This window comes from Megalobrama amblycephala, linkage group LG12 (genome assembly GCF_018812025.1).
Source record: "Megalobrama amblycephala isolate DHTTF-2021 linkage group LG12, ASM1881202v1, whole genome shotgun sequence".
NCBI classification, from domain to species: domain Eukaryota; kingdom Metazoa; phylum Chordata; class Actinopteri; order Cypriniformes; family Xenocyprididae; genus Megalobrama; species Megalobrama amblycephala.
In genome coordinates this window covers 10,146,872-10,174,720 of record NC_063055.1, presented here as the reverse complement: position 1 = coordinate 10,174,720, position 27,849 = coordinate 10,146,872, and the positions used below count along the sequence as shown (strand labels likewise).

General features: G+C 37.1%; 1 protein-coding gene and 2 long non-coding RNA genes across 24 annotated transcripts in view; 1 reads left to right on the top strand and 2 right to left on the bottom strand.

Annotated features, from left to right (window-relative positions):
• Positions 1-27,849, top strand: part of bcar3 (BCAR3 adaptor protein, NSP family member) — a 78,870-nt gene that overhangs the window by 42,168 nt on the left and 8,853 nt on the right. For 3 of the 4 annotated variants that reach the window (XM_048211481.1, XM_048211480.1, XM_048211482.1), the window contains 2 exons: positions 1,892-1,931; positions 24,406-24,534. In XM_048211481.1, the coding sequence (XP_048067438.1) occupies positions 1,892-1,931; positions 24,406-24,534 (169 nt within the window). Of the gene's footprint in view, positions 1-1,891; positions 1,932-13,708; positions 14,666-24,405; positions 24,535-27,849 lie in introns of those variants that run through there. The other variant, XM_048211483.1, reaches the window with a different exon arrangement.
• The window catches only part of LOC125280738, a 49,613-nt gene that overhangs the window by 20,291 nt on the left and 1,473 nt on the right, over positions 1-27,849 (bottom strand). For 9 of the 19 annotated variants that reach the window (XR_007187716.1, XR_007187719.1, XR_007187714.1 and 6 more), the window contains 9 exons: positions 27,756-27,842; positions 27,515-27,598; positions 24,348-24,545; positions 24,081-24,250; positions 12,251-12,856; positions 11,460-11,538; positions 10,793-10,949; positions 10,532-10,660; positions 5,472-5,521 (listed from right to left, as the gene is read on the bottom strand). This is a non-coding gene — a long non-coding RNA (uncharacterized LOC125280738). Of the gene's footprint in view, positions 1-5,471; positions 5,522-9,712; positions 9,836-10,531; positions 10,661-10,792; positions 10,950-11,459; positions 11,539-12,250; positions 12,857-23,988; positions 24,251-24,347; positions 24,546-27,514; positions 27,599-27,755; positions 27,843-27,849 lie in introns of all 19 variants that reach the window. The other 10 variants (XR_007187718.1, XR_007187721.1, XR_007187729.1 and 7 more) reach the window with 6 other exon arrangements.
• Positions 2,785-3,019, bottom strand: LOC125280740. Its single transcript, XR_007187732.1, has 2 exons — positions 2,944-3,019; positions 2,785-2,860 (listed from the first exon to the last, which is right to left on the bottom strand). It is a non-coding gene; the product is annotated as an uncharacterized LOC125280740 (long non-coding RNA).

The following is a 27,849-nucleotide window of genomic DNA, read 5'->3' as shown; positions in this document are numbered from 1 at the left end:
TTTTGACTTATGTCATCCTCTTATCACTTTTCTCATGAGCATCTCATGGTTATGTGACATAAAATGTGAACAGCTCATTTAAGGGGCAACACAGCGTTACCACAGACACATCTTAGCCCACTCTCACCTGTCATAGTTTACACTAATCAGAACAATCAAATGAAAAGACTGAATCCTGGGGTTTAAAAACACTCCCTGAGCTACCGAGTAAACCTGACTGGTATCAATTCACAGAGCCACACTGCTCCTGTTGTTTTGTCTGTGAACTGCCTTTATGTCTTTCAACGTGTGGGTGAATTTTTGTGAGTGTTGCATGTCAAATGTCCCATCCAGTGGCTTAAGCATTATGAATCTGCTTCTGGAGACCAAATAATAGCCTGTCCATCTCTCTAACTTGCCATGTCCTCCCTCAGCTTTCTAATTCTGACTGGCGAGGCTTTGTGAGGTACAAATCACCACTTTGAGACACAATGCAGCTGTGGCTTGGCACAGAACTAGCCAGAGATGGAGATGCATGTTTTCTTGAGGCTGTGTCCTCACTTCATGCCCTCTCTTTGCGGATATGTTCCGCCCGGTCCCGAACTCAAGTCACTCCTTGGTAGGCCCGTGGGAGTACTGACAGTGTTCTCTTATAGCACACTAATGTCAGCGTTCAGAAACTTTAAAGCGTGACCTCTTGCCTCTAGAGTTGCTTTCTTCTTAATGTTCAATGGGAATTTAAAACAGGAAATCAGTCACGCTTTTAAGTTCCATCAAATGCGAAGCAAACAAACAAGCCAAGAAATCTTAAACATTCTCATATTTCCAGTTATCTGACGCTTTTTATATATCTAAGCTCTCACCCCAGGTGCCACCTCCACACTGAATCTGAAAGCCACCCTTATTCCCCTAAGGGGGTGAGACAGTCCACCACACACCCTGGTGGTAAGAAAGGAAGAAAGAAAGAGTCATAAAGAAAAGTCAGGTTTTTGTGTAAGCTGAGATGAAAGGGACTCTGGGTAAAGTCAGAGAGGGCGGAAAGCTCTAAATGGAGAAAAAGCTGAGCCGCGCACCTCGACCGCACGTTCTTCTCCACTACTCCTTCACCACCGCACTTCCTGCGTTCCACGCTCCACATAGAGAATCTAAATAAAACAAAAATGCAGTGCTGACCGAGGGCCATCTCTGCAGTTAGGGTAAGTCACATCTAGACCGCAACCTTAAAGCCGCTGGCAGGAATAGAGGTCATGCGAACAATCGCTGCGTCCTCTCTACTCACATTGTATATGTTCTGTTACACTTGTGCTAAGTTTGTCTCTTACCCAAAGATTGCACTGAAATGTTTATTTATGCTGTTTTCAGCCCTGTGGGAAATTTAGACTCAAGGAATTAATTTCCCTTTTCCTGGCTATAATCCTTTATAATTTGGGTAAATCTTCACGTAAGCATAAATCCGGAGAGAGTCACAAGAGTGTTTGTGTGTGAGACAGAGAGTCACTACAAGCCTCCAGACCTTTAACACCAGCTGCGACGTGCTCATCCCTGACCGCTTAACCTTTCCTTTTTCTCTCGTAAACCTGCTTAAAATTGTTTTGTTCTTCTTGTATCTAAACCTATATCTGCTTTAATCTCAGCCGCACTTTGTGCATTTGGGTTGGTGTGGAAGTAATTGTTTGTGTTTGGGGGGGTTGGTGGGTACATGTGTCCACATGTTGTGGCTGGTGTGGTCTATACTGTGGTGTAATGACCTCAGACGAGCGGGGCTGGACTGGCAGGCACTTTACTGCAGTCCAACGTACAGCCTGCCCAGAGAAGGACACACACACACACACAAACTTGCAGTTATAGTGACACGCAGCTGAGCTAGAGAGTTGATGTGTTCGCTGAAGAGAGTTCTTTCTTTCTCCTGCAGGGACGGTGCAGGAATGGACCCTACCATGGAGTATGTCAAGGTAAGGCTTCACATTTTACATTTATCAATATGTGCATGTGGCGTTTTGAATGATTGCTCTAAGCCGGTGGCAATGCATGAGGTAATGAATGATGGTATGGCAGGTGAGCGTTGTAGAAGAGAGAGATCTTAAGGCAACCCTTAACTATTTGAGATATCCAATACTATTCAGCTCAAAGAGTTTTGTAAGTGTAGAGTCTTAAAGTAGGACAGGAATGTCAGCCAAGCTGGATGTTGAGGATATGAAGGATTGTAGTTTATTGACAGTGAGTTGAGTAAATATACAAAATACATCACATACTTGGATTTGCATCAGAGATAAATGTGTGCGTCAGTGGGAGCGATTATCTTTGTTATATAAACATTTGCGCTTCCTGACGTTTTGCAATGTGCCAGTTGATAATGATTAGAGTTAAGCGGATTGCAAAAACAGTACTTTCGTTGCATTTCTCTATGTTATAACTCATGCCATGCAGTTTACCAAATATAAGCGCTCTCTCCTTGACCCGTCTAGGTAGTTGACGGCATTTGATTCTACCAGGAATACATCGATCGTAATACATCAGACCTCAAACGTGTACAACTTCAAGCCAGAGCTGTTCATAAAACACAGGAAACTCTACAGCCCAAATTTCCGATAAAGATCTGAAAATCTCTGCGTTTCCTACTGTGCGAGGGGCCCCTGTAGACACATCCTCAATTAAAATGGCACAATTACAAGGAGGAAATGAGCTGGTGATATTTCAAGGTTCTGCAAAGAGCATATGTAGTTTAAATTATAGTATCAAGTTAGGAACAAATGACAAATTTCACTTTACCAGCAAAGGCATAATCATTCCCTGGCTTTATTTTGACCTGAGGCACCATCTAGCCATTATGAAAGCTCTTCATCACACAACATGGCTGTATTACAGCACCCACGACTCAGATCTGATGAGAGATATGGTGTGACATATATCTGGGGTGTCTCATTCGGTAAGAATTGACTGAATCAGATTTTCCACTGTGATCACCTGCAGCCTTGAGTGTGCTGACACCACACAGCCACCTCTATCAGCCTGCTGAGAAACCATCCGTCACTCTCTTAGTCCCCCTTATACTCAGTATCTCAGTGGTTTGCCTCATCTTGGGGTCTAGCAACTCAGTGCGAAGAACAAACTTCTCTTAGCATTACCTCACACAGACAACAAACCAAAGCAAACAGCACAAACACACAGTCAATAGCAACTACACTGTAGCAGTGCTCCAGTGCAGTTGAACATAGAGTCATACAGTTACCATAATGAGAATACAATTTCATAAGATGTCATTACAGGGTGAATCTTACAGCTGGTCAAGAACATGTAATATTAAATAAGTTAGGAGAGAAAAATGAATAAATTATTTTATTTTACTTATTTTTAAATTACTGATTCATTTAATTAAAAACTTTCTATTACAGGCGAAAAATTATGATTTTAATCAAAGTAATTAATGTGTCCATATAAAACAATTTTCATTATAGTAAAAAAAAAAAGAAATTCTATACAGTAAAGAAAATTACCAAGGAGAATAACGAAATGGGGGAATGTGTTGATTGTCATGAAAATAAGAGCTTGTCCACACAGAGACGCATTTAGCTGTATAAGCAAAAAATGTTGTATCATAACGGCGTTTCGTCCAGATGGGTCCAGCGTTTTGGGAGCTTGAAACTGCTATTTTTTGAAAACGGTACCCAGAGTGGATTAATCTAAAAATGACACCCTTGCGTTTTCGTGTGTACAGCCAATCCGTATATTTTGTGAAATGGGGATGTCATCACCCCATGTCTCGACCCCACGCCGCATAACAGCAACAACAACAACAATGGCGGACTACATGCTTGTGCTGCAGAAGCTACTGAGCCTATTAGCTTAAAGGTTCTCTAAGCGATCCTGGGTGGAGTAACTTCCTGTTGACGTTAGAAGTGTTGTCAAACAAAACAGAGGCTAGCTAGACCCTCCCTCCTCCTCCCCTCCCCTCCATGCCTCCTGAAACAGTTATGAACGCGCATTTAAAATCATTCTTGTCGGTTATTGGCTGGAGCATGTTTATTATGTTTCGTGGTCCAGGCTGGACCAGTTTGTTTTTATTGCCATTTTCGGAGCTTGTGGCGGTTACAGAGACCACGTTTTTTTACAGTGTGTTCAGAGGACAGGCAGCTAGCGGATAGTGAGGAGATGTTTGCTGTATGTGACAAAAAATGTTTTGGCCTAAAAACGCGTGACATCACTTAGAGCACCTTTAACTAAAGTAAAGCTTTATTACAAAATAATTCAGCGCGAAAGGTTTATGCGCATGCTCCAAGTCTTCATCTCCATTTTTAGTATCTCTAGCAGAATTACAGCGTCACATACTGGTCTGGCATGTATACTACATCATTTTGAGTTGGTTTCCGTGATTTTGTGCATAAGCCGATTATTTTTGATGATGATGCCATGTTTTCTGAATTTTTTTTTTTAGAACGAGGGGGAAAAAAAATTCGGATAGGGAAAGCTCTGGCTTCATGTGGATGTGGCCTAAAAATATTTTTCTGAAATATGAGTGAAGTATGATCCAGACATTCGTGAGACGCACCCTCCAATCAAAGAGGCTTATAACAGAACTTGATAGGAGATGACATAACGTATCCTCAGGGGAATAACATAGCCATGAAATGTTTCAATCAGATGAATTGCATACACTGGCTCTTTATACTGTATTTTATGCAGCTCTTAGAACTGTCTGCCTGTGTAATGTGTGACCATCTGTAAGCATGCATCAATAGCTGCAGTGAATCTGTACTGCCATGTGAAGACATCCGTTTTTTTGTTTACACCCTTAAAAACTCAGCTGAAAACAAGTAAATCTAGACATTGACACACTGTCCTGGTCACATCTGTGTGTTTGGGTGTCTGTGTCAAGGTCTGAAATGGTCATAGCTCTTCAGCTGGTGTTGAGTTTCCCAGGTTCCCATTTAGATCTGTGCACTAGTTTAATCATTCAGTCAGTTTGATTTATCATCTAAACTAGTTATGTAGCTCATTTAATAGAATATACTAAAATAATGATATTATAATTATGAATACAACCCTTATCAAGTCAAGTCACCTTTATTTATATAGTACTTCATTCAATAAAGTTTGTTTCAAAACAACTGTTTAAGTGTTAAACAGGTAAATAATTGCCAATGATGCAAACAGAATTCAATTCTGCTGTAAAGCAGCTCTAGAAAGACAATAGTGTCATTGTTCAGTTGAAATCAGTTCAGTGTTGATTCAGTTCGGTTCAATAACTGTATAAAGTTCAGCAATTATGGAATGAGTTTAATTCATTTATAAAGCGGCTCTGATGTCATCATCCAGCCCAGTTCAGTTCTCACTGATAGTGTCAGTGCAGTTAAATCAATAATATTGCCAAATATTAAGTGACCCTAACTAAGAAAGCCAAAATGTGACAGTGGCAAGGAAATCTACAGACCTAGTATAGTCTATGAAGACACTATATTTAGTTCAATAAATAAAAATGAGTCTGTTACTGTTACCTGGATGGATGTCGATTTTTCAGCCATGAAACAATGAAAATGCATCTTTTCTAAAAAAACAAAACAAAACATGGATTATTTTATATTATCTATGACCTTAAAATGATACTTCTTTCACTCAGAGACTTATTAGAAGACAGAATATTAATTAAATTAAATAAGTTATCTACACAAGGTATAAAATCAATACAAAAGTGTCTCTCTTCCATCAGGTTTAATCGATGTCTCTCTCTTCATTTGACTGGCTAGTTTTGCATGCCACCTCTTTGGCTCAGTTTAGTTATGTTGCTTTTACTATTTTTTTGACGACCTGTTAGCTGAGGAATGTTTTCTTCAAAGTTAACAGGAAGCAAGCCATCAAAAATATGGGATAATTCACTTCCAAGACCACATATGCTGATATCACTTCCTGAAGTCAGATGAGTTTTAGTATTGTTAGTGGAAACTGTTTGCTTTTTGATGATATCAGATCATATCAGGTAGTGGTTTCCATCATGGTTTGGGGTTGAAAGAGTCAAGTTTAAATCTACATTCGCTCAAATGCTTCTATTCAGTTTATATCCCCAGGATGATTCTGAAAAAAAGCGATGATCACATGATTCATTCAATATCAAGACTTCAATATCAATTCTTCTCTGTCTCTCTCCTTGCGTGTGAAGCAGAGATTGGCAACACTGTGTTGTGAAATTGGAGCTATTATCATCAAAGATGATCTGGAGGGTGGAAACTGTTTGGATGACTTGGTGTTTAAAAATATTTTTTTTTTAAAGGGTGGGAATCAAATCTCTTTCCTAATGGATATGCGGATATGATGCATTAATCACAGACTTGTGATTCATAGATGGGAATGATTGGGATGGTGTCAGAAACATCAGTACCATATTTGGTTTAGTTTATGTCTACATTATATTACCTTTTGGACTCATTGTCACATTGTTGAAGTTTTCACTCCACACTCTTTAACAAGGATATTAAAGGGCACCTATTATGCAAAATTCACTTTTACATGGTGTTTGACCATAAATGTGTGTTGGCAGTGTGTGAGCAAAACCACCCTAGAATGAGAAAAATCCACCCAGTGGTTTTTTTACAATCTCAATAATTCATAAGCACTGTCTCAGAACGCCCTGTTCTAAGATTGCTCTCACTGTGACGTAGAATTGCGCTAAGCCCCACTCACGTGGTTTGATTGACAATCTGGTTTTGGCATAGACCCCGACCTCGGTGATCTGTCAACCATCCTCCATTGTTTCAACGACAGCCGGTAATGTCTCCTAAGAAACATAAGTGTTCTGTTGTGGGATGTAATAATGAACATAGTAGTTTTCACTTACTTCCGACATCAGAGCCACTGAAAACGCAGTGGATGGATTTTATTTACGAAAGAAAGGCGCCACTCAAAATTCCAAAATACGTTTATGTTTGCGCGAATCATTTTTTGACTGTCTGTTTAGAGAACGAGGGTCAATTCAAAGCAGGTCTTGCTTCAAAGTTAATCCTCAAGTGTGGATCGTTGCCTACTGTTCGCGATCCAACGTCACCTCCAGAAGAAGTAAGTGTATTTAATGTTTTTTGAGCAAATAGTCATTTCAGTCGATGTCAGCCAATTCAATAACAAATGCGTCTAAAGTTGTTGTCGTCGTCGTAGAATGTCTGTGTATATAATTTAAACCTTGTTTGTATAGTGTGTATCCACACGTATATATATATATATATATATATATATATATATATATATATATATATATATATATATATATTTTAAAGATATTGTATTAAAAACTGTGTATGTTTACTTAGCAAACGTTATCACAGTATTTGTGTTTGTAGTTTCAAAAAATTGCGCGAACGTTATCACAGTGTGTGTGTGTGTGTGTGTGTGTGTGTTGTACATCCATAATTGCAAAGGGGGCGCGATTAAAACTCTATAAGTACATAAATGTATCAAATAACCATTCAGAGACGTCCTGCTCCATTCTCAATTGTGTTTCTTCTGCCGGAGTCTCTTCATCATCTGGGTCTGATTCCGGTTCAAACATGTACGGCTGAATGCCATACAAAACAGCGGGTCTCTCACTCTCAGCCATTCTGCTTCTACCGACTGTTTATTGCCATAGGTATGCAAGTTACGCCCTCATCCAAAGGCAGGGCGGGGATATGCAGCTCATTTATATTTAAGGTGGTATACACCAAAACAGCTCTTTTTAAAACAGGCCCCAAAAATGACATTTTCAAATGGTTATAATAAATTAACTGTGGGGTATTTTGTGCTGAAACTTCACAAATACATTCTGGGGACACCCAAGACCAATATTACATCTTGTAAAAAGGGGCATAATAGGTGCCCTTTAACAAATATTCAAAACTGGGAGGGGGTGAAACAAATTGATAAGTTAAAAAAATGTCAGGGTTTCACAGCATGACACAGCAGGAGAACCTCCACAAAGAAAATCATCTATATACTGAAGCATTAAAGAACCCAGAAACCTTATCTGATCCGAAGATCTAATACCATCAAGAACTTTTTTTTAATCTCCAAAGATGCATATAGTTACTTACGATGGCATTTTTTGTGCCACATAAAAATATCTAAGATTAGGAATACAGTGGCATGAAAAAGTATGTGAACCCCTTACAGAATCTGTAAAAAAAATGTGAATTATTTTAATAAAATAAGAGGGATAATAAAAAATGCATGTTATTTTTTGTTTAGTACTGTCCCGAGTAAGATATTTTACATAAAAGATGTTTGCATTTAGTTCACAAGACAAAACAATAGCTGATGTAAGTATGTGAACCATTGATTCTCAATACTGTGTGTGGTTACCTGGATGATCCACGACATCCATCCATTTTATGTTTTGTGATGGTTGTTCATTAGTCTCTTGTTTGTCCTGAGCAGTTAAACTGAGCTCTGTTCTTCAGAAAAATCCTCCAGCTCCTGCAGATTCATTAGTTTTCAAGCATTTTTGCATATTTGAACCCTTTCCAGCAGTGGCTGTATGATTTTGAGATTCATCTTTTCACACTGAGGACAACTGAGGGACTCAAACACAACTATTAAAAAAGGTTCAAACATTCACTGATGCTCCAGAAGGAAACACGATGGATTAAGAGCCGAGGGGTGAAAACTTTTGAATTCAAATATCAAGGTAAATTGTACTTAATTTTTCTGCCGGGAAATTAATTTTTCCGGAGGGCAGTACTAAATGAAAAACAATGATATTTAAACAAAATAAGAAAAATTGTGACATCTTCATCCTGTTCAAAAGTTTTCACCCCCGACTCTTAATGCATCGTGTTTCCTTCTGGAGCATCAGTGAATGTTTGAACCTTTTTTAATAGTTGTGTTTGAGTCCCTCAGTTGTCCTCAGTATGAAAACACAGATCTCAAAATCCTACAGTCACTGCTGGACTTCAAATATGCAAAAATGCTTGAAAACTGATGAATCTGCAGGAGCTGGAGGATTTTTCTGAAGAACAGAGCTCAGTTTAACTGCTCAGGACAAACAAGAAACTACAAACAAAACAACCATCACAAAACAAAAAAAAAAAAAACAGTTGTGGATCATCAGGTAACCACACACAGTATTGAGAATCAATGGTTCACACTTATGAATGGGGTTATTTTAATAAATTCAGCTATTGTTTTGTCTTGTGAACTAAATGCAAACATCTTTTATGTAAAATATCTTACTCAGGACAGTACTAAACAAAAAATAACATGCATTTTTTATTATCCCTCTTATTTTATTAAAATAATTCACATTTTCACAGATTCTACAAAGGGTTCACATACTTTTTCATGCCACTGTAGTTGTAATATTTTGAGAAAAAGTAAAAAATTATGGGAATAAAGTTGTACTTGTAGCAATAAGAGCTTTATATTATTAGCCTTAAATTCACAAAATATTATGACCACAATCTTTTATTGCTACAACTTTATTCTCGTAATCTTTTTACTTTATTTTTGTAACATAACGACTTTATTATCAAAAAATTACAACTTCAATCTTGTTTTGCTATCATTTTATTCTTGTAATCTTATTATATATTTATTTATTTATTTTTACACGTTGCACTAAAAAAACTGTCATAGTTACCAATCCTATTTAGCAAGAAAATAAGATGGTTCTAAGGGTTCTTCAAAATAAAGCCATTGAAGAACATTATTTTTAAGAGTGAAACAACAGACTTCTTTTCTGCTTTCTCTCATAACACATGCACCTGTACATACTTACATCTTTCTGTTCCTGATGGCCTGACTGTGAACACACATACTGTTGCTCAGTAAGCTGTTAAGCACTCATGAAAGAGCTTTACAGGAACAATGAGGCACTGTTCCCTCTGTGGGATCTGCTGCCCTGCGAGCCCACAGAAAGACCTCTTTAGCCGGCCTGAACCCTCTCTGAACGCATAGACCAGCCAGAGCAGAAACAGAAGTACAGAAAGCCTGGTCTAGAGCAGAGAACATAGACTGACCCAGAAGGGACAATTCAAAGAGTTTCCGGCTCTTAAACGATGAGAGAGACGAGAAGCATGAAGACTCTTATTGTTAGATTGAATCATATCATCAAGGCTTGATATTTTATACAGATAGATAGACAATGAATAGAGTAATGGCTGTGACAGGTAGTAATTACTTTAGGTCGGTTTGGACATAAGAAAAGTGCTAAAGACTTGACCAGTAACACATTACAATGTCTTTTAACAAACATATAATGCCCATGAAACATAAAAACATGAAAATATTACATGTATTACATGTCTGACTCTATATTAATGACTGGTTAAGCATGTAATAATACTTAAGAAATGTAATATAAAGTGTATAAGTATTTGTAAACAACTCGAATGGCCTATGGCTTGTTTTATTTTGCTTTTATATAATCTAAAGTATGTGTTGTCATATATTCAGATTTTTCATTAAATCTAAAGGAAAGAAATAGCATGTGGCACACTCCCAGCAGTTAAAGCCTCCAGTTTTTATAATATAATGTCTTGGCTTGTGTTCCAGATCTTAATGCGGTTATATTAAACCAGTATTTTTAGATCTTTACCTCAGGAGAATCTCTAGATTGTTGTAAAATCTTGTCTGCAGGAATCACTTGACTGGTGTTGATGAATGTTGATCACGTTCATGGCCTCGGGGTGGAGGATCGCTTGATTTTTACATGACTTTGTTTGAACTTGGAACAAGATTAAAACCATACATTAGTGAGTCAAATCAAAAGCTGAATGAACATTAGAGATAAAATGTCATATCATTCAGGTGCCAAACTAAACAAAGAAGAAGGTCATCAGTGCATCTAGAGGTTTACCTGAACGTTAGTGTGGATCTCCATGGAGAACTATGAGGGAAGCCATCTGTTTAACGGCAGCGTTTATTACCGCTGCACACTCACAGAGGCACAACTCCCCCTAGTGTTCATTTATGTGCACTGACATTTCACATCACAATTGACAAAGAGCGAAGTCCTATGAGAGAACAAAAGTCTATTGATTTGAGTGAAAAAGTTTCCATTCACAGTTTCTGTAGCATAAAGTAATTATTTTTTATTAAAATATTCCATAATAAAAATAAGTATATCGTAATATAACAAGAGTCTCAACGTGAAAACAAAAATAACTTAGTCACAACGAGTTCCTAACAAACATTTTATTTGTTTTATTTCTGTACTGCCAATTATTTCATTTTTTTTGCCTGCCCAGAATTAAATATATGCAAAAAAAAAAGGTACACAACAGTAATTCAGTGTCTTAAAATAAAAATCTGCTATTCAGCTAGAAATGGTCACATGCAAGTTCTTTAGCCTTTGAACTACGCTATGTTGAAGTGAGGTCAGACATGTATTTAAGATTTATTTTTTGCTCTCATGTACAAAAACATCACGCTGACTCCTTTCTTTAGCAGACTGTGGAAAAGCAGATTTGCTCGCAGGGCCGTGGTGATTTTATTGAGCGTAATTAGGTAGTTTAGGAGCTCACTCTCAGGGAGAACATTCCAGTGTTGGTCCGAGGGTGTGCCAGCCAGCCTGAATGTCTTTGTTTGCCCCTTAAGAGCAATCTGGGAGAAACAAAACAAATCTCAGTTGACAGACATCCAACTGTTTGCATCCAAAAATGCTCTTGGAATATAGGACAAACAGCACACTTTACTGTTTCCAATCTCTAATGATGAACTGAAAAAAAAAAAAGTTTTTTGCTTGCATTGTCCTATTCATTTAATTTTGAAAAATATAGGCCTACAACAAGGTTCAAAAGTCCACAGTGAAAATCTGTCATTTAAAACCTGGGAATAAAAAGTCAAATATTGAAGAAAGTGTTATTAGTGTCATGTGAACTGTTTGTACAGACGGTCAGATGTTCTTGCTTCCATTGAAGCACAAGATGCTCTTTGGATCATTCTCAAATCATGCTGAAGAAAACGATCATCAGCTTTTACACAAACATGTGGAGTTCATGCAGCTTGAATGTTGCTGTCATTAAAACAAAAGTGGGACTGTTAAATTTGACTATTTAAAATTTCACTCAACCTGTTATGCTGATAAAATAATTTATGAAAATAATAATAATAATAATAATAAAAAAAAAGCATTTTCACTTGTGGACTTGAGAACTCCACTGTAACTGTCAGCAGAACCCACAAAATTGTTAATATGATTATGAAATCACTTTTTGAAAAGGTGATGCCATACACAGAGACAGCTAAAGGTTTGTCCTTTCACTAAATAGCCACACATTATTAAATGGTGCAAATAACACATACACAGACTCACCTCACAAACACACTACGAGCTCTTGTTCAGTCAGGTGAAATGGTCTGGAAAACATGAATTCTCTTCTGTCTTCTAATCTTACTGGTTTCCAAATGCCTCTTTTTACTCTATGAGCTTTTTCTATGAGGTGGCTGTTCCGTTCCTTGAAATTGACAGAACTCAAAATGCTGTTAACAAATAGGCTAATCAAGAGAAAGCCCCCGTTAGCCCACTCAACAAAAGCCCCTCTAGTTAGCCAACTAGCCGCAATAACACTAAGTGCTGTTTGCTTGTGACTAAGAGACAGAGTAGTCTTGTTATTTAAACCCCAGTGGGAAAAGTGAGTGAATTTGGCCGTCTGGGATCCCTTAGGCTCAACCGGGCTCCCTTCACAGGGTCAAGATAGTCCCAGCTGGGTAAGAGAGTCCTACCTGCTGGGAGAATGCTCTTTTATATTAACCCCCTGCTGTTACTGAAACTCCGCTGGAGTTTAGAGTGATGTCGTGCTGATACTGAAAGACACAGCCCTGGTCCCTTGGTGCAGACCTGTCACACAGGATCACCACTGTCCCTGTCTGCCTGGAAAACTGCTCCTGAAAGTCCTCCACAGGAGATGCACTCTCTTGTCTGGAAAGATTAAATTTAAATGTCATTAGTGATAAGCAATGCTTTTTCATGTCATTGAACTGGTTGATATCAGATTGTCTCTCAGCATGCTCTTGTTTACTTGCAATGTGTGCCGACTTTGCTCATGACTCTGTTTTGGTATAAAGTGATAATTTTCCTATTTTTAAACCCTGATAACCAAGCCCACTTGGAAACTGAGCATACACAATGCTGCAGATTTCTGTAAAATTCAGTGTTTGTTTATTATAAACATATTTTGGCTAATCTGATTATGCATTCAGCAACAAATAATCTGCTAATAATTGAAGATCAGTCAAAATGTAAGAAATAATATTTAAATATGAATATTGATTTTATTAGCATTAGTGGTCAACCAGTATGACTTTTTAAATGACTGATGCTGATATCTAGAGAGCAAGGTGGCTTAATTTTTTAATCGATTGACAACACTAATATATATATATATATATATATATATATATATATATATATATATATATATATATATATATATATATATATATATATATATATATATTGTGTTGTCAATCAATTAAAAAATTAACCAATTAATCACATTTTTCTGTAATTAATCGTGATTAATCACCTTTTTTTAAATATATTTTTAATTAAAAAAATGTAATATATTTTTATATTGTAATAATTTTACATTTAACCTCCAAATTAATGTAGAAACAACATAAAGACAGTATTTTTTTTAAATATTTGATCTAACAGAAATATCCAGAATCAAAGTAGTTATCAAACACTTCACAGTCTTCACTGCATCATTTAGATTGAAATATAGATTAATTTTTATTAAAGCTACAAAAGTTATTTAGTCAAGAGCAGCGAGTGATTTTCTCTTTTTCTTTTGTTCTTTGATTAATATTAATGGCAGACTGCAGGTTTGTTAGGCTGCTGTCACTTTAAGACATGCTGCACATTACGCAGATCTGCATCCTATTTTCCCACAACTCTTTGTGTTCATTAATGACTTTATTTAACTCATTTAAGACTGTGCTTAGGAGGATACTTGACAAAAATGTTACGTTAATTGTGTTAAATATTTTTAACGCGTTAAACTGAAAAAAATTAATTGCATGTGTTAAAGCATTACAGCACTAATATATATAATGAGGTTCAACAGTCCACAGTGAAAATCTGTCATTCAAAACTTGGAAATAAAAAGTAAAACATTGAAGAAAATGTTATATTCTACACATGATTATCAGCTTTTAAAATGACTAAATATCGTCTTCGCTCTATCCCTAATTAGCATATGACTAAAGAAAAGAGCTGCGAAATTTGGGGTTTCTGGGAGAAAATACAATAATTCTATCCCGTTCCCACTTCATTTAATTTCTGGCAAGCTGTTAGAGATTTTGAGGAAAGGGGGGTTGGTTTAGAGGCTGGCTGTGTGGCGCTCCTGCAGATGACTGAATTCTGATAGGCTGGAGAGTCGTATCACATGGAGTTTAGCACGGCTCCTTACATGGGCTGCCTGGGGGTGAGAGCAACAGCATGGAGCAGCATATGCACTGCTGAGCGCACAAACACATGCACACACACACACACACACACACACACTCGCACAGAGAGAGTTCACAGACAGTCGCTGGGCAGCTAACATGCTCTCATTCATGGGAGGTATAAAGCACTGAGTTTTGGAGATTAAAGCATCCGAGAGTGTTTCCACTCATGAGTTGCACTGAAACGAGAGAGATGTCAGAGAGATGCAATATTTTAAGGACCATCACGGCAGCTTTATGCTGTTTCTATCAGAAGAGCTCCGTTATTGGAGCCAAGGTAAGTGAAAGCTTCCTAAAACTACATCTGTATAAAGTCAATTTTAGTAGCATCTAACCCACGTGTAATATTTATTATATATTTATATTTTCAATATTTTACTATATTTTAACAAAACATATGTAAGAATTTATGTAAACTAACAGTAAAATTTAAATATAAGTGTCAAATATTGTAAATACGCAGATGTAAAGGCATCTGTATAGTAACATTACAGAAAGACTGATTCAAAAAGTTGAGAAATATAGATAAATGAAAGACTAATCGAGAGGTGCCGTATAAAGCAGGTCTGTGTGCAGTTTTATTGTGGCAATCTTTGGTCCGGGCTCTTGAGATAAATGGCTTTTTTTCATTATAGTAAGTGAAGGCGTCAAGCACACATGCTCACTTACGACTGCGTATGTATGTTTCTTCCCATTCACTTGTAATTGTTTAGTTGCACACCCTCCTCCTTGTTGTCTTCTAAACCATTTAACCCGTATTGATTGAAATCTTTTATCTCTGTGGCGGCTTGCAAATGGATCGTAAGTGTGAACACGTGTGGTTTTGTTCACTCATCTAATGTGTCATGTGATAAGGACAGAAAGCTGCTCAGGACGGGTTAAGTGAATTTATGGGGCGATATAAAATTGGTGGCCCCGCGTGAAGCTATCACAGGTTCATATGGAACCGATGTAGGAATGAAACCGAGCAGTCGGCAGGTCACACGACTATTCGGATTATCAAAGAGACTACAGGGGGTTTTGGCCAACAGGATGAAATGCATTAAATTTTCTGAGTTTATTGAGTGGATTTCTGTCAGTCTCCACAGATGTGGCTAATCGGTTCTCCCTTGCTGCTATCCGATGACGCGTGAACTATTGATCTATGGTCCATCAAAGCCTACAATAAAGTGGTGCATATTATGAGAATCTGGAATAAACTAAAATGTCTGGAAGATTTTTTTATCATTTCCAAACTTATTATATTTCTAATATACTTCAGACTGCAAACAGATATTCACAGATCAAGAATGTCAAGGAGCTCCTTCATCAGTCTTGCATTTAATAGCAATATTCCTGTAGCTGAACCAGCAGAGCATGGCGCTAGCAATATCAAGGTCATGGGTTCGATTCCCAGGGAATGCAGGAACCTAAAAGATGTATAACTTGAATGCGATGCAAGTTGTGTTGGATAAAATGTAAATTGCATGAAGGCTGATGTCGGATTCCGGGCATGTTTATCGAATTCGAATTCTAAGGCTGAATTGGCCAGAAATAGCAGCATGTTTGTTATTTCTCACGTCTGGCCGGCCAACTCAGCGGACTCTCGCTCTCAGGGTTTGAACGTCTGTTGAAAACATTCGGGTCTAGTCCACATTTTTTGGGCTTGTTTCTAAAAATAGCGCTAGGTTGTCATGGAGACTTCCGGTCTTTTCAATGGTGTTGGGGGTCAGTGGGAGTTAGAGGGACAGAGAGGGCAGTGTTGGTGCCTCTTGTATGGATGCTTTATTGCTAGAGGAAGTTTCTCACAGAACCGCCTCGATCATAGAAGGTTTCATCTGGCAGCGAACGACTTCTAAATGTGGTGAAAATAACTTGGGGGCTTTATTTTGGTCAGTGTGAGGGGCAGCTGTGGGCAGGAGGGTGGTGTGTACAGTATGTTACAGCTGTGAATCTCTTCCACACTGTAGAGGCCTGAAACTTAAACTGTGACAAGTCTGCCTTAAATAAACAGGCATACTTGTTTAGCAGAGGTGTATATTAATATTGGCATGGACGGTCGAATGAATCAGTTCATTTTAATGATTACGTTGTTGAACCAGTTTCATGAAGTGTTCATGAATCTAAGGCCCTATCCCAAAATAGAACCCTAAGCCCTTGCAATCTTCCTCCAAGTACACACTTTTGTGACTTAAAGATCACAAACAGCCACTTTGACTGTTGGGTAGAAGTCTGCATCGAGGATGAATATCGGCTGCAAAGGGAGCACCCTTCTGACAAATGGGACATCCTATGATGATGATGATAATAATGATACATTTTATTTATATTGCGCTTTTCTCAAACCCAACCCAGATTCGGGTCTTGAGATCCCTGCATTTGGTTCCATTTCGGTTCCATCTGTAAATGGCAGAAACAGGTGGAATCACAACCAGATTAATTAAGCAGGGGTTGCTTAAGAAGAGTGAATTATCATTTAAGAAACCCACCTACTAATTACTTGTAATTATTTATGTAATTACTGATAAAAGAAAATCAGGGACTCAATTAGAATGACAGAATCAAACTGAAACACATAAATGTACACTTAATTCAACCAACCAATGAAACGTAATTGAAAATATTGTGATAACGACAGTATTTAACTAACGTTTGAATGAGGCACATACTTTTGAGTGATGATTAAACAAATCAGTGAATCATTTTTGGAACACCCAGACGAATTGGTTCATTAAAATGAACTGAAATATCCTCTAACACTTCCCACACACTAGACATGCAGCAGCAGTTCTCCCACACACTGACAGTGTAACGCAGCAGAAGCCTCATGGCTGTGGCAGAAATAAAAGCTCAGCAGAGCAGTGGGACAGCGGGAAGTCTCTCTGAGTGACAAGCTGCTGGAGAGGTGCTGACACAGCCTGGCACAATCCCATCTGTCAACACCAAAAGTTTCACCTTCTGTCAGTGCTAAACAAAAGAATATGTTTTTGGATCAGGGATTAAATCATCATTCCGCAAAGCACTTAACGTGTTCAGTCACTGCCAGAGTGACCAAGCAGCTTCTTCTGAAAAAATTCAACATTATCTCATTCACTCCCAAGCTTGGACTGAAAAAAAGAGAGAAAACAATTGATGATTTTATCCATTGAAAAATGGGTGACATGAACCGGGCCAAAGCTAAATGTGAGTAGTCAACTGTGAAGGACATCTACCCTCCTAAAAAACCAGCGCTGACACCTGTGTTTGAAGCAGAAACGGAAAGACATTTTCGGGTCAGAGCAAGCTTACATTTTGATGAAAAATTACCATTTAATTTTTTCCCCAGTCACAAGCAGACCAAAAACATAACTTTTAATTTATACATCTTTTTTGTCCTCTAATTCTACCTTCCTCAAGCAATCCATAGGACTTCAAGGCATTTTCCAAGCTCAAGGCTTTCTTTTCTAACAGGATGGCTTCCAGCAATTTTGAGTCCCCAGGACAAGCGTGTCCCCTACTTTTCCATCTTTTCCCCTTTTTCTCTCTTTTGCTGTACAACAAATTGAGCACGCTCGAGGAAACATTAAAAAGAGGCCATGTTCAAAGTGATCCGGCACAGCTGCCCCAGGCCCTAATCTCCCCTTCTGCCCTCCTTACAAAGCCAGGGCTGGGCCACGCTGATTGGGACAGAACTGGAATGGAATGAGGGGGCTGGGGGATCATAGATTGAAATGGAGAGAATGTGATTAAAAGAGAAAGAGACTAAGAGAGAGATGGGGGTTGTGAGAATCTAGCTTATTTCTAGACCTCAGTTGCCTAAAGATCGACATGATGTTTGATAAGATTAGACAAGATTGTTGGAGGAATGGAGGGAAAAGTCAAAATATCACAGTATTGTCAAGTAAAAAACTGATTTAGATGATAAATACAAAGCAATGTTGTGTCAGATATCAATATAATACAGTAATAAATATAATAAATATATAAATAATAATTAATTCACACATTTATAGAACAATAAAAATACAATTTAAAAAATTGTATAGTATAATATTGTTTAGCCTGGTCCGTGCTGATTCCCATTCCCTTCAAGACGTCTAAACTGCACTAAAAAAATGTTTATTTAAATAACTTTAAAAGGACAATAAATCTTTCATGAGCATCTGTCACATCCCCAGACTCTGTTCCTCCAACTGAAATTTGTGCTGCCCTGTCCAGGAACACATGAACATGACAGACACCCCAGGGAACATCTAAATGGACAGTGTGATGGGGGTGAGATAAGAGAGGAAGAGGTCCTGTGTTTAGAGTCCCTGGAGACTGATTGGACACTCTGATGGCCCTTTTTGTTTACTCTGGCTCAGGAAGGGTGTGACCCAACACCAAAGCCCAGGCCAGGTCGATTGTCCTGCACATAAGAGGCCACTAATGACCCCCTGAAACCCTTGGGAATCTCAACCTACAGGGTTGAGACTGAGGGTCTCCATCCTTCAAGCCCCCACAGGAAATAGCAGGAAATAACAAGATTTCTACAATTTACAGTGATGCTTTCCCATATAAAGTCGCCGCCACAATATAAGGATGGCTGCCAAAGCGTTGCTATGTGGTGCCAATGTCTTCGGAGTCATTTTAGCACATTGCTATGTGGTTGCTAGGATGTTCTCTGTGTTTACTAGTCTCTTTGATATTCTGGTATCTAACATATGACTAAGATATGTCTTTTCTTAAGGTCCCGTAAATCTCTGTAATTTTTTCCTCTTTTAACGTCCACCTTTTGGAAGTCAGATCGCTTAGAAACGTATTATTCCTTTCCAACAAGCCTCAACATTAAAGGGTATTACTCATGTCTGTTCAAATCTCTAATCATTAGTATGAGCATGACTAACTATCTGCCATTGGATTACTTGTCCTGCTGGTTTCCATCACAACAAGTCAGTCTAAACTCGTGTATGTGATCTCCATCTTTAGCTGTGCAATAATCTGCACAATTTCCAAATCAAACATGGATTTTTAACCGTTCACTCACTAAGCTGCTGAACGGCCACTTGTGGAGTAAACTAAAGAGGATTAGATGTTCAAGAATTAACAGGGGAATGTCATCTCATCCATAATAATTATCCAGAAGTGGCTTTCCAGATCACATTCAGCCGTTGAGCTCATCATCTTAGACCGGAAAAGCCACGAGCACAGTCAGTTCTGACGTGTGCCAGTATGATCTAATGTGCGCTTGGTTATGACGTCTTACGAACTACTACAGAAATTAAATGACTATTTTTAATACTGCAAAGTGTCTCGTATATGTCATTATGTTGCTCATTCTGCTGTCGATAGTTAACCTGTGCTCTGCACTTACCCAATGAGACCTTTGAACTCTCATTCAATACATCCAAATGCTCCGTTATGATTCACATTCAAAAAGCATGCCACTATTAAAAAACAAACCTTAGCAATCAGCCACTCAGATGTGTGAAGATAAAAATGACAATATATAAATGGCTACAGCTAAAAGCTGAGGTGATTGATCTGATGTACAAATATATCTGCACTGCTGCTTGATGGAAGGATTATTAGTCATGGTGCTATCGAGCTGCTCGAGCAATTGAGCTTTGGTTATTTTTAAACATTTATAGCCTCAGCGCACCTCTAAACGGATCCGCGATGTCGTAGCGCTGAATGAATGCGACGGCCGTGCCAGATAAACACCACCTCAGCTGGCATGTAATCACAAAGCAGTCATAAAACCTGAAACATAAACATCAAGTCCAAAAAATATTAGGATTCAGCACAACCGTGCTCATATGTTTTTACTGAAAGTTCTATTTCAGTTGTTTGTTTTAGTCACTGTATTGTGTAATACAGTTGAAAGATACTGAGCACAAACAAGTGCTTTGGGATGATTTTCCCAGCCAGGGTAAAACTATGTATCGTCTGGTCACTGTAATTTGTGGCTTGTGGGGTGTTGGCTTGGCTTGCTGTTGTCTAAATGGAGTGGGTGTAACGCCCGTCCCTCACTACAATACCAGAGGCATCAGAGTGTATTTCAGTCCTCGCTGTGGCCTGGGTTTGTCAGTCTCTATACATAGTAAGGATCTTTGAAGCTTCTCCATATAAAGGGAAAAACTGTCCATTGCGTGGCATGACTTGAATATATTTGGTTTACTAAGCAAAGAGTTGATAAAATACGCTTTTATAATTTGCTTTCAAAGAAATGCACCAGCAGTTTTGTTACACCCTTTCAAGTAATCATAACACCTGACCATCTAAAAAGTGACCTTCAGTCTGAGCCCTCTGAAAATTTTTTATTTTTATTTTTTATTTAAAGCTATTTTATGATCAGTGACAGAGTTGACATGAGGAAAAATCAGCCAGGATTATCCACTATAGCCTCTCAAACAAGGAAGTGATAAGACTCTGCCATATGTTTGTGTGTGTGAGATGTTTTCCATCACAAATCAGTTACTCAAAGACCAGAATTAAGAGCTCTTATTGTAGAATTTATACAGTATCTCTCATAGCAATCTTTTGTTGACTGGATTCCATTCCATTTAACAACTTTAAGCACGTAACAATCCATACATATTAGTGGATTTTTTCCGATAACTGAAAGATTAACATCATTTGAATATAGCCAAACCAAAAGGCTATTCTAAACCTCACATATAAAATATTAAGTTTAAAAAAAAAAAAAAAATGATCATATGCTATCATATGATGTATGCTTTTACATTTATGTCTTTTGTCCTCTCTCAAAATACATAGAGATATCCACATTGCCAAGCCTGTGTTCAGTGGTTTGTGGTGGACCACAGTGACAGATTGTGGTCAGTAAGATCCTAATAACTGCCTGAAATGCTTAACAGACCACTGCTTGGGCTATGGGTCACTGGACAGAGAGAGAAAGAGAAACTGACAGCTAAGCATCTTATCAACATCACAGAAAACTGATGTAGCTTGTCTGCTGCCGTCAGGCCTGGAAAAAACATGAAACGTATAGTGAGTTTTTACATTTTAACAGGGTGCGCAGATTTTTTATTGTACTTTATATGGTAATAAACACAAAAATGTTGCTTTTATGCCTTGATAAATATCTTAGATTTAAAATAATTTGCCCAATAATGCAAGGGTCCTCAGTAGTACACTAGGCTCTAGTTTCCTTTAGACAGCACAAACGTGATGACATCACTTGTTATGAGCACTGATGTCACTGTACACCACCAGGCTTCTCAGCCATATTCAGATGTCTTGGCAAGTTTAAGAAAACCCAAATGAGTCGTTCATCAAGCCATAAAAAGCCTTGCAAAGCTACAGTGACAAACTAAAATGGGACTTGTTAATAAAATACACAACAGCATCACTGGCTCTGTGGCCAGTACGTTTGAATGATGCAGTCGACTTAATTAAATCTGTACTGAGTCAAACAGTGTCATGTCAATTGATGTTTCCACTACTGAGCACACACACACAGTTACTCATCAATTCCAATTACCTTTGCCCTTACATTTGACATATTACTCTATAGACCACAACTAACAAGATTGAAATGAGGAGTCCTGCTGGGACTTTTCCCCCTTACGCACAGATTTAGCTTGGGGTTATGCAGCAGTGCTGTGCTCGAGTACCCACTGCGTACAACTACCAGCTAGAGCACAAAGGTACCACTTTAGGTCTCTGAGGTTGGGTACCACACATAGCTGGCATTCCAAGCACTTAACCGAAAAGGAAAGGAAACACAAGAATACGCTTGAAATCCCCTATGTGAAATATGTTGCAGGTTGTAACACAAGTGCAGAATGCAATTCACCCATTCACATTCAATAACGCAATAACCCATTATGGTAATTTTACCATGTTTAAAGAGTGGTGTTATGCACGCCATAAAGGGCTTCCAAAATCCTCTTAAAACACAGCATCTTTATATGCATAAGCATATAAAAAATAATAATCAATCACAATAATAAATGATTTGGTCAAATAATAGCCTTAAGTAGACTGCTTATGGTTGGCAAGCAAAATGTACTTTCATTCAAAAGTTTAAAATATTTTTAAAAGAAGTCTATTGATGGGATAGTTCACTTAAAAATTTAAATTCTGTCATCATTTACTCACAGTGAATGGAGGGCAAGATCTGTTTGGTTACAGACATCCTTCCAAAATATGTTCCTTTGTGTTCAGCAGTTTTTTTTTTTTTTGTTTTTGTTTTTTGAGTGAACTATCCCTTTAAGCTCACCAAATCTGCATTTATTTAATCAAAAATGACAATGTAAACAAAGTAATATTGCGAAATAGTATTACAATTTAAAATAACTACTAGTTTTCTATGTTAATGTTTTATTTTTCAATGTAATGGCAAAGCTGAATTTTCAGAAATAATTTTTCCAGTCTTCAATGTCACATGATTCTTCAGAAATCATTCTAATATGCTTTTGATTGCTTTAAATAAATAAATAAATAAATAAAAAGAGAATTTTTTTAACAGGGCTTTAAGTACTTTGCTTCACATTGTGCCTGACAACACTCTGCTTAATATTTTTTGTGAAGTTTTCTTTGATAAAGGAAGTTTCAAAAGAATAGCATTTATTTGAAATAGAAGTCACTTTTGATCAATTTAATGCATCCTAGCTGCATAAAAGTATTAATTTCTCAAAAAAAAAAAAAAAAAAAAAAAAAAAAAAAAAAAAAAAAAATATATATATATATATATATATATATATATATATATATATATATATATATATATATATATATATATATATATATATATATTATTATGTACTATTACAATGGCTTTGAACATGTCTCATCCATTCAGATTTTTATAGCCTTAAATCTGTTTTCTAATAAGAATCGAAACATTCTTACCTCTGGGCACTTTGGATAAGACATCATGACTTGTTATGCGTGCTTTCCAAATAATTTCCAAATATGTTATATGAAATTTCCTAATCATTACGACAGATTATTCTCAGATGATGCACTGCCCTGAACCCTGTACAACTACTATTGCTCTATACTACCTATGCTGTTAATGTATCATGCAAGCAAATGATCTATACCATTTAAAAATAATGTCAACATTAATGCATAATGTTTCATGAACTAACAATGAACAGTTTTACAGCTTTTATTATAATATAGTAATATATTTTATAAATATACTACTATTCATTGTTAATGTTAATTTATAATACATTAGATGTGCAGTACACTATATACCATTCCAAACACAGCCAGAGTCAGTTGGTCACAGGAAAGCATTCATTTAGTTGATAAACAACAATGGCATGTGCTGTTTGTTAAGACATGATGGAGTATTAAAATTGCATAATCGATCTATATTTCTGTTGTCAGTGTTTAGCTAGGAATCAATGTTGAATCGCATGAGAGTATAAAGTGCTATTTGTGCCAATTGTTTTTAAATTCTTTTATGCTGACAATCTGGTCACATGACTGAGTTATGTTATTGAGACAGTGAAAGGAAGAATAAAACAGCCTTGATGGAAAAGATAATGAACTATGCTTTACCACGTACATTTCAAACTAGATGTATGGCATTACAGTAAACTGTTACTTCTAATCAAAGCTCGTGTTTCACAGAAATTGACTAATCAGTGGATTTGTTAACCTGAACTCTAAAGTACTTACTTTTAAGCAGCTCAGTGAAAAGAACTATGCTCAAAATTCCTAAGTTGTGAAATCCACAATCCTTAAAGAGGACGTGCAGCTTTCCAACGAACCTGAAAAGCCCACGATGATTCAGAGCAGTGGGGGCGTGTACGTGTGCAGGTAAAGGTACGGCATGCCCTGCGGATTCTGGAGGCGGAGACAGACAGGAAGAGGGAGGGACTTGGGAGTCACAGTAAACAGATCAGCACAGGAAACACAGGATCCATCAGCCAGTCAGATACTGAGTCAAAGAGCAAAAAGTAGGGAGGGGAATTAAAAAAGAGAGAAGACTAATAAAAGACTGACACCATATACTTCAATCACAGAGACAAACATACCATCTACTGTAGGGCCACCATGGCTCTAACATACTCTTCTGTTCCCATCTATGTGCAGTTTTCAAGGGACAAGTACATCATGGATGGACCACCGGAGAAGCTTCGGAGAGAACTAGAAGAAGAACTGAAACTAAGCAGTGAGGAACCACGGAGCCATGCCTGGTATCATGGAGCCATCCCTAGACAGGTACAGCTTTCCTGGGCATAAGAGGAGGGAGAGGGGTGGGTAATCATTATGGGATAATGTTTGTATTATAGAGGTGGTGAAGTAGCGGTTTATGTGTGTACAGTTACAATGTCTCTGAAATATTGTTCAGAAGTTGCAGACGGCAGTGATCTTTCTGCTGTCAAAGTATAGCTGAAGTCACACTGAATTCATGCCTGTATCTGGCACTCAAACATTCACTTTCTTTGTATAAAAAGATAATGAAATAAAGACATGTGGTCATGTTTGCTCCAGCTAGAGCCGAGAGTAAGACTTGATTAAGGGAAGAAATAGACTGAGGATATGACTTGCATTAGATGTTCTTAATGCTAACTTGTTAAATTTACAAAAAAAAAAAAAAAAAAAAGTGATGTAACATCTAGTATCATGGTTCTTGGATATAAACATGATTACCATATGCATGTACCATGGTTTTTATATTGTACTTCAAAGAATACTTTAGTACTAGCATAATTAATGTCCAAAACATGGTGTTATCATGGTGTTTAATTACTGTACTTAGTATAATGCTCTTGCTAAGGTAAAAAATAATGAAACATGTAGATACATAGTTACCTAATAGGCATGTTTTGCAAAATAATAACCTATAAATACAGTGTCTAACCATCTAAAATGTTTTACTTGCTTGGCTTAAGCTTTCTAGCTATGTGAAATTGCATATTGATGATTAGTTTTAATATTTATGGCATATATACAAATATACGCTTCTAACTTGTCTATAAAATGTGAAATGCTTTGGCAAATCTGTTTGAGACTGCAGAGAGTCCATTGGCATCAGTAGTAGCTGGTTGATCAATACTTGTTTTGAACTGGTTTACAGGTGCCAAAAACAGCACAGAACAGGAAAAGCCACAATCACACCCAGACTTGCACAAGATCAAGGAAAACAAAAGATTTCATTGAAACAAAACACAAAATCTGGGGTCTGGACTGTATGCTAGAGCGCAGTCAGCTCCACAAGACTTTAGATAAGCTTGACAAACAGCAAAACTAACAATACCTCTAATGAAAGTACATTCCACGGTACTTAACCACTATGTTTTGGATAGTTCATTAACACTAAGCTATATTCAAAAACAGCCATCAACAGTTTCTCATCACGGCAGACCTCAGAGTGCTGACAGCTACAGATCCGCTCTTATGAAAACCATGTACCCTGGCTCCTCTTTCGCATGCTCCTTTGCAGGATATGCCCCTGAAACTGACAACTCATCCGTCAACAATTTTGTAGCAGAGCAGAGTGGTTAATATAGTGATGAATCATGACTGCTATTTGACCTGAGGTTTATTTATTTAACGGCATCATATGATCAGAACTACCAGCGTACAGAGTCAGGCTACTGCTGCTTACACCACAAATATACCAGTCACAATGGAACATACTTCATCATGGCTCAACACACCTTATAAATGACCTTAGAATATAGTTCATTGGATTCACAAGTACAAAAAAATTATATATATTAAAGATGGATATCTATCGGAAAATGAGGCCACTTAAAGAACCACTTTAAAAAAATATATAGAGAATTGGATTAGATGGTCTAAATATTCATAAATATAACTATAGGTATCACAATGGATGAAAAAGTGCCCTTAAAATATAATGCATATTTGGTTGATTGTTAATTCAGTCTCTACACTTATAATGCATCACCCATGACTGTTATCAGGAATCAGCAGTGAGTCTGTAGACACTTATTCATTTGTTCTTTTGAGCGGGCTTTGGATCACTGCACACCCAAGCATTTCCATTTTCACAAAGCCCCTGACAGCATGTGGGCTGCAGTACAGGTTGTGTTTGCCCATGTGTCTTTCAGCGGGACGAGTCTGACCTGCTCGGCTGAAGTTAAACAAACAAACTACAGACAACTGAAAAGAAAAGACACACATTTAATGATTCTGCGTGTATTACTTTATGACCAACGGTGTGAAATGACATGTGGTAAATTCCCGGCAGTGTTTTGTCACCGTCGGGGGGAAAAATGACGGATGATAAAAGATGAAGACTTAATTATAGATGACAATGTAGGCAGCAAACTGTGAAACTACCACAATCAAATTAATTTATTCTGCATATTTGGACAAACACAATGCACAGCCATAACTATCTGAGCATTTCTGCACAGTGAACTATAAACTTTTTAGCTGCTGTTTTATACCATAAGACAGGCCTGAGAAAAGCTTTTTAGCAAAACCATCATGAAAACAGTCATAAACATTCAGCGATTCTAATCAGGCTTAATGACTCTTTTCCTGGTGCCACTGCTGATGCATTGCTCCAAACACACATGCTAACCTTGATTTATTAGTGTTTGATCTCCTCATGAACACATAGTGGGAAGTAATATAAAACAATGACATACAACCAATCTAATCTTATATAAACTAATAAACTAAAGGCATAATGATATATTAAAATGAATAAGGATATATATACTGTATGTATATGTATATATATATATATATATATATATATTTTTTTTTTTTTTTTTTTTACATTTTTGATATATTTTTACTAGTGGGTGCAGGACACTATAGTTCATTTATGTAAGTGAGGATAGCAAAATAAAGTAAACTGTGACATATTATACCCAAAAATTCTTCATACAGTGGACTACCTGTAAAACTGATAAAAAATTTGGGACCAAAAATTATTCAGACACTTTGACCTGACCATGTTTTGCTTAAGTGTTATCTGACATGATTAAGATTATTTTTTTCTGACACAGTTTAACTCTGAGATCTTGTCATATTTTATTACCATTTTTTTAAACTATAGTAATGAATGCAATGTTCAAGGTGTCTGAATACATTTTGGTTTGACTGTGTATATATATATATATATATATATATATATATATATATATATATATATATATATATATATATATATATTATTCTATACTGATTTTTCTGATCTCTAGAGTGATTTACTTACCAATTCATTAATATTCCAAATGGCTTCTAGAACCTAACGTTCAGTTTGGAGAGGTATTCCATCATTCTAAACTGCTTGAATGCACTGGTGATCCACAAAAGAAAGTAATATCTAGGTCATGTCATGTATCACTGTCATAAAATTAGTTCTGTAATGTTTACTGAGGATTTGTACATAATCTGTTTAGACAGAATAAAGTACAAAGCAACTTAAGAATTTATGAGCAGAAAAGCATCACTACCTTAAAAATGATTCCAATGTTTGAACTTGTTCATCCTGCATGAGCACCACAACCTAATGTTTGGGCCAAGATCCAACATGCTTGAAACTAAGGA